This window comes from Propithecus coquereli, unplaced genomic scaffold (genome assembly GCF_000956105.1).
Source record: "Propithecus coquereli isolate 6110/MARCELLA unplaced genomic scaffold, Pcoq_1.0 Scaffold210, whole genome shotgun sequence".
NCBI classification, from domain to species: domain Eukaryota; kingdom Metazoa; phylum Chordata; class Mammalia; order Primates; family Indriidae; genus Propithecus; species Propithecus coquereli.
In genome coordinates, this window is record NW_012146079.1 from 3,767,896 (window position 1) to 3,777,183 (window position 9,288).

The following is a 9,288-nucleotide window of genomic DNA, read 5'->3' on the forward strand; positions in this document are numbered from 1 at the left end:
TAAAATGAATTCTTTTTATTGCAAACAAACGTCTAAATTAATTTCTCCACCCACTTTCTTTAGAAAGAAAAAGAAATCAGCAGGCTAAGGAGATACCCATTCAAGAACTGACATGATTAAAAATTAAGATATAAATGGGTGACTCACAATTTCATTAGCTTTACAAAGATGGTGGAGTTAACTACTACAAGCACACTAGTTATACAGTATTTTGTGGGAGAAGGGCATACAGACATAGCTAACTTCATATAGATCCCATTAGACAACTGGATTTACAACAAGTTTTTTTAATAAGAAATGGGCAAAGCCAGCTTTCTTTTCAGAATCAAAATGCAGAACAAATGGAAAAATTATGGTATTTAACCTTCACAAGTTTGAGCCTCCACAAATAATGCAACCAAGATTTACATTTTTAACAGCCCTTCTACATACACTCCATCTTCTCTATCTTAGTTCCAAGTTTTTAATCTTCATTCCCAATTATGCCAATTCCATTGTTACTTAACAAGAAAAAGCCTTCCCAGTTATTGTCAGAAACTATTTAGCTTACCCCCTCCACTACCCGGCAAACTACAGAGAGGATGGAGTGTAATATGAGCAGTACAGAGTCTTATGCAATTCATGAGGACCACTTAGTCCTTACATGAATCTGGTTGCTAACATTTCTATTATATTGTGACAATGACTCCCGACTGTTATTCTCTGTGAGAAATGGGGGGAGTAAATTCTTAATAAAAGACACCAGGTACAAAGCAACATTTTACTTTTGTTGTGATAAAAAAAAAAAAGTCACATTTTACAGATAAAATGTAGAACCCTGAAATACTGACACATTCTCTTATCGTGCACAATGCTGAGGTTCTCTTACGATTCACTTTAAAACTGCAATTAAAAATGTACAAAAAAGAAAAGAAAAAAAATCAACCCACAAAGCTTCTAAAAAAGGAACCCGCAGGCACTTCCTCTTGTGGAATGTTTAAAAAGTTAGCCTACTAAAGAAAACAGTCGACTTCTTGTGAAGGTTTTGGAGAAATATGTATCAGTTCGTTTTATTTGGGTATTCAATAATATCCTTGGTGATAATGCTGACTCCATGGCTTCTGACCCCAGAATTGCTGTAAGAGAAAATTTTTTTTTTAAAGAAAAAACATCAATAAGCCACTCAAACTGCTTTTAGGAAATGACAATGAATCTAAATTCAGAGTAACTGCTGGAAACAAATTTATACCTGTCATACCTCTGATTTCTATCAAACCACATTTAGTTAGTTTTAATATCCCATTATTATCAATAAACATTACAAAAGGAAGCACACCATGACTTGGTTAGTTTACACAATTAAGGCTAGTAGTAAAAAGAACCGTATGTATTAAATAATATTACTTCATTAAAAAAATTAAGTTATAGCAAACTCCACCTATCAACTGCAACACAATTGGCACCTTGCCTATTAACACTTCTAAACACTCAATGTCTGGAACAAGATCTTTTTCAAGACTGATTCTTAGGAACTCAAAACACAATTAATGCACATAAGAAATTACTTACACCCTGCTGCCACTGGTTGTAGCCCTGAGATTGATTTTTGTAGCCACGATTGTTTCCTCGTCCTCTGAAGTTCTACGAAAAGGAAAAATTCTTCAGGAGCTCTGAGCCCAATTGCTTGTTAGGTCAGTGGGGGAATAAAGGGAGCAGAAATGGACAGGCTGCTAGCCACTAATCTTAGGGGAATACATTAACTCTGTGCACCCTCTGCTGGCTTAAGGGTTTTAATTTTTATTTACTATGAGAAATCTACCCGACTTGTTGCTAGTCAGTGTACCTGAAAAATCGAAATTAAGTGGATTCATTTTACCATCACTAGTTACATTTTCTTAATGCCAATGCACACACACTCTTCCTTACAATTACTGAGACCCCACCAACATAGGCCTACAACTTTCCAGACAAAATTATACAGCTATACCAGTGCCCTCCAGGGACCTTAAATCATTACCTGGTTGTAGTTCCCTCTGTTGGGCATTCCACCTCTGTTGTAGTTCCCTCTGTTTGAATAACCACCTCGGCTGGGAAAAACAGGGCCACGAGGGTACGGATAGCCGATTCCACCACTTCCGCCACCGCCACCACCTCTCTGTGGCATATTGCCCCTCCTATTATATCCACCACGATTGCCAGGAGCTAAAGACAAGAAATGCTTTAGTTTTGTTGTGTTATACCTACTTACACAAAAGATTAATGTTCTGGACCATTCCTTCATTTTTGAAAAGACATAATTAAATGTTTAAAGACAATTTATGTTTAATTTTAACCATTCACTTAAGTGTATTTAATTTCAAATTATATGAATACTTTAAATTATGACAGCATAGCATCAATGAGGAACAAACTTTCTATGCTAAATTTAGCTAAACTCGTAAGACTATCACTTCTTTTTGATTCGCAACTAAATATACAAACAGTCAAAATTAACTTGCCTCCCCCTCTGAAATTTCCACCACGCATATTGAATCCTCCTCGTCCTCTATGGCCACCACCTCTGTTAAACTGGTTCTTGCCACTCTTGTTTTTATTACTCTTCTTTGAGCCAGTGTTTTGTTTCTTTTCTGGTGGAAGAGCCTTTTTGCTTTCTTCCTTATATTGCTCCAAAAGTTTTTGGGCTTCTTCCTTCTGAAGTTCAACGTAGGTTATTTCATCAAAGCACTCAGCTACCTCTGGGAGGGTAAAGTTTCCTATAGGAAACAAAGTCAAATTACTAACTTAGAATCCTACCTCAGCAAGTATCTCCAATCCTAAAGCTTTCCATTCCTGAATGACTTTAATTCTTTCAATAGATTATAATACCTACTTACGGCTTAATAACATTTTCCTAAAAATAAACAGAAATAAACCAAACACACCCATATTTACAAAAAATTATTCTAATTCCTGAAACAGTATAGCTGGAGAAAACATTAATTTTTCAGATATAAATCATATAAACAGATTTAACATAGTGACAGTAGAATTAGATTCCATGCCTTTCATTTTGAGGACTGCATGTTCTGGTAGGTCCTTCCCCTCTACTTCTGCTTTCTTCTGTGTTCTCTGCTTATAGTCTTCATCTTTTGGGCAAACTACAACAGCTTTTCGCTGGAAGCCTGCAAACAGGCACATTTTTCTCCTCTGGGCAGCAGCAGACACATTTGTCTTTTAAAGAAAAAAAAAAAATTTTTTTTTTAAGTTTGTAACCCTAAACATTAATTCTACACCAAATCCAATTATCAGTTAACATTTTTCAACTTCCAAAGATACAGCTTACCTGATCCAGAATGAAATTTCTCTTCTTTCGGGCAGCAATCTCAATAAACTTTCCAAGACACTGTGGGGCTCTCTGCAACAATGTGTTCAGTTTTCCAGTATCTGCCATTTGCTTCTTAAAACCTGCCACCTATATTTTCAAAAGTTAAAAATTTTCCTTTAAATTTGTGAATCTCAAGTTTTAAGACTTTAATACCAGCCTAGATCTATATGAAAAGCAGGCAATTATAATTTACTATCTTCATCTATTATTGCTATAGAAAAAAGGTCACTTAATCATGTAAAAAGACCCTATGCTATTCAATCCTATTTAGCCACAAGATGCTCAAGAGTTCACACACACAAAAAAAAATCCACAGAAAAAACACAAGCCTAGCCACTGGAAGGCAGTTTACCTTACACATAAAGAGCTTAAGTAAAATAATTCTTAATTAAGTCCACACACCTACCTTTAAGATATTATATTAACAAAATGGATAGTAATAATGGGCAAGAGTTACTTACCTAGAATACCTCCTGGTATATTTTAAATTTTGCTGAGATCAGGCCCTGAACATTTTACTTACCATCATTTTATCCATAATGGTATTTGTTCCAAGAATGTTGTACTTCCCTGGATTTTCTGCTGCATGTTTAGTAACCCAGGTAGTTTTACCAGCTCCTGGCAAGCCAATCATCATCACAACCTATAGTGGAAAGAAAAAATGTTATTTCAGTTTAATTATTAAAGGCCACCTAATATTTAAAAATATTGTTTTAAAGCTTATAATGCTTAATAATGGGTAGCTAAATTTTCATAGTCCTTATGCTAATTTGTTTACGTAAAGTTTAACACTCCATGTAAAGGAAAAAGCTACTTAGAGAAAAATCACTGGTCAAGAGCAATATATACAGCAGAACGGGATTAATCCAGCTCTTCTAAATGCCATTTTTGCCAAGCAAAAGCAATGTTCATTCAAATGCTGCAGTTCCCTCCCTCCCCAAAAAAACCACTTACTTCACAATCTTTCTTTTCTTCAGGTCCCTTTGGTCCTCTCACTCGATCCTCTAAAGGAACATTCTGGATGAAAGTATATTCTTCAGGTATTGGAAAATATGGCTTTTCCTTCTGACCAAAATTAAATTCAACTGCACAGTTGTGGCAGAGAACGTGTGGGAAGAGTGGCCGTCCAGCAAGAACTTCCTTACTGATTTTGAAGGCAATGCCAAGATCTTGTCCATTCTTAGCATAGGAGAGTTCTACTTCATCACTTTCAAAGTTCTGTTAAACAGGAAAAATAATTTAAGAGTTTAAATAAAGCTGCCTCCTGTAAGCTTTCTAAAAAACTTTAAAATTCAAATAAGGAAGCTTATCCTGTAGAAGACATATTTAGGTTAAATGTTAAGAAATCTTGGATGTTTATAAACAATGAAACACATATATATATCCAGAACCAGAAATGATACCGTCCTGGAAGACGGGATAGATTTTCAGGTCAACTTCATGTTTAATACTTTTCACTCAAAATGACTTAGTGATTTCTCCCTTAAATCTGTATTCAACCAGTTCAACTGCTAAATTAAGTCTTTAACCCAGGGCTGGTTCATGTATTTATAGAACATATTGAAGGCTAACAATGATGTAGCTTTTTAAAAATTCCTAGATGTAGCTAATTTGCCATTTATACAGAAATTTAGCTTTAACTTACAGCAAAACACGTAATCACATCATTTTCATCAAATTTCTCTCCGTAATCTTCAGTCTCACAATTGCATGTTTTTATTCCTTTCAAAGAATACCCATAAGAAAATTCTTCTTCCCCTAAGGAAAATAGTTAATTTTTAAAAACAATCCCATCTATTTTGTATTATACTTAAGATGTAGGGTGCAAGAAAAATGATGAGTACATAACTTAATAATCTGTTACTGACATTTTGATTAATCTACCTCTGTACCAGACACTGAATTGATGAGAGAGAGGAGATATACATACACACACACACACACACATATATGAATAAAATTAGTTGACAAATTGTGTGTCATGGGTAAGACTATATTAACCATTGGTCATAAACTTAACCAACCGTGAAGGAACAAAAACTAAAATTTAGCCTGTGTCTGCACCTATGTGCTAGTATTACCTAGTTCTAAAATATTAACAGAATGAACGGATAAAAACAGGCAGAAGTTTCAGAATGCCTTCTATTACAAAATAATTAAGTCAGACCCTAAACATTCATAAACCCACGGTAGTCAAAAAAGGAAACTTTACCAAGCAACATTCCACTCGTGGTTAGTGACCAGCCAATTCGAACTTCATGGATGTCAATATCTTTTGTATATAAATGCCTTACTGGGATCTTCTCTGTAACCTGAAAATCATATCATTAAATGATTAAACTATAAACCCAGGAAGGTAAAACGTTAACTCTGGCTTATTTCATATAGACTATGGGCTAATTCTTCTCTAGCTGTTAGACAAAGACACCCAACTCTGCCTCACCTTTCCCCTCCCTATCCAACAATTACAAGAACTTTAAAAACTGATATAAGTGCCTACAACTTGAAATTGAAAAAGTTTGAGTTAAATATTTGACTGACTCACATTTGGAAGAATAGTTGGTGTTTTTAAGGCTTATTTCTCAATTCTCAACTTAAAGCCAGTTGCGATATACCTTTAACGTGTTTTTCTAACAAAACAGGAATCTAACCAAATTTTTCTTTTAACTCTTTGCTGGCCATTTCAAGTGCCTGATAAAATGACCTGGCTCTATATATGGAAAATCCTGATATAACAAACTTGTTTGTCTCAAAAAACAAAGATTCTAAAGTCCCTAATTCACAAAAAACTGACACTTAGCTGTGTCAGGCAAATGAAAATTCACTAAGGTTCTTTTAAAGAAAAAAAAAATCCACAAAACTGCTTTTACCTTCATTTCAAAACAGACTTTGCCTTTTGACACACCGTAAGATGCCCTTCCACCAGCCCAAAGAAAAGCAAAACTCTCCATAGTAAGGGAAGAAGCACTGAGGCGATCTCTTGATATTTTAAAATGTAGATCACAATTATCTGTAAGCATATCAAATATCATATTACTCATTTGATATCCAATGTAAACATATCTGCTATGTAGACAAAACTTGGTTATTAAATTTTTGCATGTATTTCTTAATGCTGCATAAAACATTTTTACACATCACACTGTTGTTCTAATTTTCAATTTAAGCCCCACTCCCGCCAAGAAGTCACTCTTGAATTATGTACAGAAGAGTAAACTGCCTATGAAACTAATACCGAGGCTTAACGTGTATTTTCAGTTTATAAAATAATCAAGACAATGTGACATTAATACATACCTGCTCTGCTCTTTACCTTGATTTAGAGGCAAGCAGTAGAGGATAGCAGGAAATCAAAGTGAAGCATGCCAGAACCAGGTAGAATTTACCAGTGCCAGAATAAAACTGAAGGGACGCCACGACCAAATATTTTAAAGTATGAGCTGGTGATTTCTGCACTTTGTAACTTAACACCCAGGATCTAGGTCCTGAATTCTTTCCTAAACCTTGTGAAGACAGCCTAAATCTACAAAGTACAAACTTGGTCATCAAATGCTGTCAATACTACAGCATTCTAGGTCCTCTTTCCCCCCGGTTTGCCTGTTAGTAACAATTAGGGATTAACCACTTCCCGGATTATCCAAATCCAAAGTGTCTTTAACCTAGCTACCTATGGGTCACTGGCTCATTAGCATGCACCCTTCTCAGAGTTCTCACTTGAGGGACAGCTAAAGTCAAGTTAAAATGGTGCTTTCTTTAGGAGTTTTTACTGATGAGAGGGAATTAAATCTACAGTTTAGAATTTTTGTTAAATTAGCTTTGCTCCTAAATTACTAATCACTGGTAGAATTTCTAACTCAACAAACTGTTCGAACCCAATATTGCACTTGACAAATTAATATTCCTAAGCTGATCTGTTAAAAGCCTACGACAGCGGCATTACCCTCTTTAATCACTGCTTCGGTATCCTGCTAATTCCTAGTGACGATATTTAAGCAACTAAATTTGACATAAATCTTTCAAATCAACTACTTTCCCACCTGCAGTTTTTTCTTTTAAAAGGCTGAAATGACTACCTCAACTGTAAGGAATATTCAGTAAGAAATCCCGAGTTTTACACTTACACTCTCTTACAAATCTGAATAAAAACAATTTGTACCAGAAAACATGAGAATCTAAGCTCCAATTCCTTACATCTAACAAAGCAGGTTGACACCTTACCTCCTATTTTTCAAGCCCTTATTTCTACCCTTTGTTCTATTTGTCACAATGAATGCTTTCTAGTTACTAAACGAACAACTTTTTTTTAACCAAAAAAAATACAAGTCTGACAGCCAAGGCCCATTTAGAGGTTTGCAATACTTCCTCATACTCAATTGCAACCCAACTGGGTAAAGTAGCAGTATTTACAGTGCTGCCATTGATACCATTCGCTGCTGAAGAAAGCTAGTGGCCCAGTGATAGCCCACTGCTGCTGCCCCAGGTCTTTGGAAGAAATCAACTTATGTTAAAGCAGCAGCTACTGAACTGGAATTGAGAACAAAAGAGCAGTTATTGAAAAAATAATATTACAATCTTTTAGAATAGGGAATACACTTGTGTGCTAATGGGAAAAGTCATCAGTAAATATTTAACTAGCCCAAATAGCTCACTTAATATAGTTCCACAAAAAATGAGATTACTTTATTGTAGACGCCTACAAGTTATAGGTAGTTTTGTTACAAGTTTCCATTAGCTAGTGAAAAATTGACATTAATTTTACATTCTTAAGAATGAGAACTTCCAAGTCATAAAAATATAAAATGCTAGAGCCTGTAAAATAATCAATACAACCCATACCGAACGAAATATTTAAGTCCTGTAATGTGACTATAAGCCATTATCTCCCTGCTTTTAAAAAACTAACCTAAGTTTTCTACACTTAAGTTCAACATACTGCATTAAGTTTTTTAACATGGTGGCACCAAAAACACCACGCCATTTGATAACATGGGGAGAGAGGGGGAGAAAGAGCTTCACTTACAAGTATCAAGACAAACCACTGTGTCATCGAAGTGTTCATCTTCCTCTTCAACAGGTGGCTGAGGAGATTTGGCTCTGCAAGACAGAATTGTCTCCTGATATAGGTCGCCCATCAAGGAATAAATAATGGGCGACAATAAACTAGGTTAGCATCCTCTACCTGCTATACTTGTTCTCTTCAATGTACTCAAAATATCCACGGCCATGATCTTCTCGAGGTCTTTTAACACCTCTCTTTTTATCTCCGCCTTTCTGCTCTGTTTTGCCGTCTCCTAAAACACACAACACCGCTATAAAAGGCCAAAGCTCCAAAAAAAGAAAAAAAAAACTAAACTAAAGAAAAAACCAACCACCTTTTCCCTTTTGAGGCACAAAGCAGCTCGACTTTACCTTGTTTAAGTAGATTTTAATCGATTAGGCAAATGTTAACTCAACAATCAGCTCGGAATTAACGACGCAGTCTAAAGACGTTACTAATTTTCCCAGTCTACTCGATTATTCGAGAAAGGTAAAGAAAAATAGCGCAGCCCAGGCCCAGAGCCCACGTGCATCGCGACGAGAGTTCAGGAAGGGGGGAGGGGCCGAGCACAGCTCGCGCGGCGCGGCCCTCCCCTCCCCTCCCCCACCGCACCCGGGCCCGCGCTCCCCGCGGCCGCATTGTACTGATCTTCCGCCCTACTCTCCCCGCCCGGCTCCTCCCGCCGGAAGTGACGTCACGCCGAGCCCCTGCGTTCCTTGCACAATACAGCGGCCAGGAGCCGCCAAAGCGCGCCCGCCCCGGGACCTCGGGCCTCTCCCCTCCCCCCGAGACATGTGCCCGCACCGCGCGCACGCAGCGCGACGGCGCCACCGCGGGCCGACGGGGCTCCCTCCCGCCGCCTGCGGCTCCTCCCCCTCCAGCGGCAGCTGCAGCTCCCCCCCCCCCC

General features: G+C 37.2%; 1 protein-coding gene across 2 annotated transcripts in view; it reads right to left on the reverse strand.

The window, feature by feature from the left end:
* Positions 1-9,288, reverse strand: part of HNRNPU (heterogeneous nuclear ribonucleoprotein U (scaffold attachment factor A)) — a 13,632-nt gene continuing 4,344 nt past the window's right edge. Inside the window, exons 2-14 of one of the 2 annotated variants that reach the window (XM_012644373.1) lie at positions 8,523-8,634; positions 8,364-8,437; positions 6,214-6,353; positions 5,556-5,655; positions 4,989-5,101; positions 4,298-4,561; positions 3,867-3,986; positions 3,302-3,430; positions 3,021-3,189; positions 2,478-2,732; positions 1,997-2,181; positions 1,549-1,620; positions 1-1,115 (exon numbers count right to left, since the gene is read on the reverse strand). In XM_012644373.1, the coding sequence (XP_012499827.1) occupies positions 1,062-1,115; positions 1,549-1,620; positions 1,997-2,181; positions 2,478-2,732; positions 3,021-3,189; positions 3,302-3,430; positions 3,867-3,986; positions 4,298-4,561; positions 4,989-5,101; positions 5,556-5,655; positions 6,214-6,353; positions 8,364-8,437; positions 8,523-8,634 (1,787 nt within the window). In that variant the 3' untranslated portion in view covers positions 1-1,061. The remainder of the gene's footprint in view (positions 1,116-1,548; positions 1,621-1,996; positions 2,182-2,477; positions 2,733-3,020; positions 3,190-3,301; positions 3,431-3,866; positions 3,987-4,297; positions 4,562-4,988; positions 5,102-5,555; positions 5,656-6,213; positions 6,354-8,363; positions 8,438-8,522; positions 8,635-9,288) is intronic. The other variant, XM_012644374.1, reaches the window with a different exon arrangement.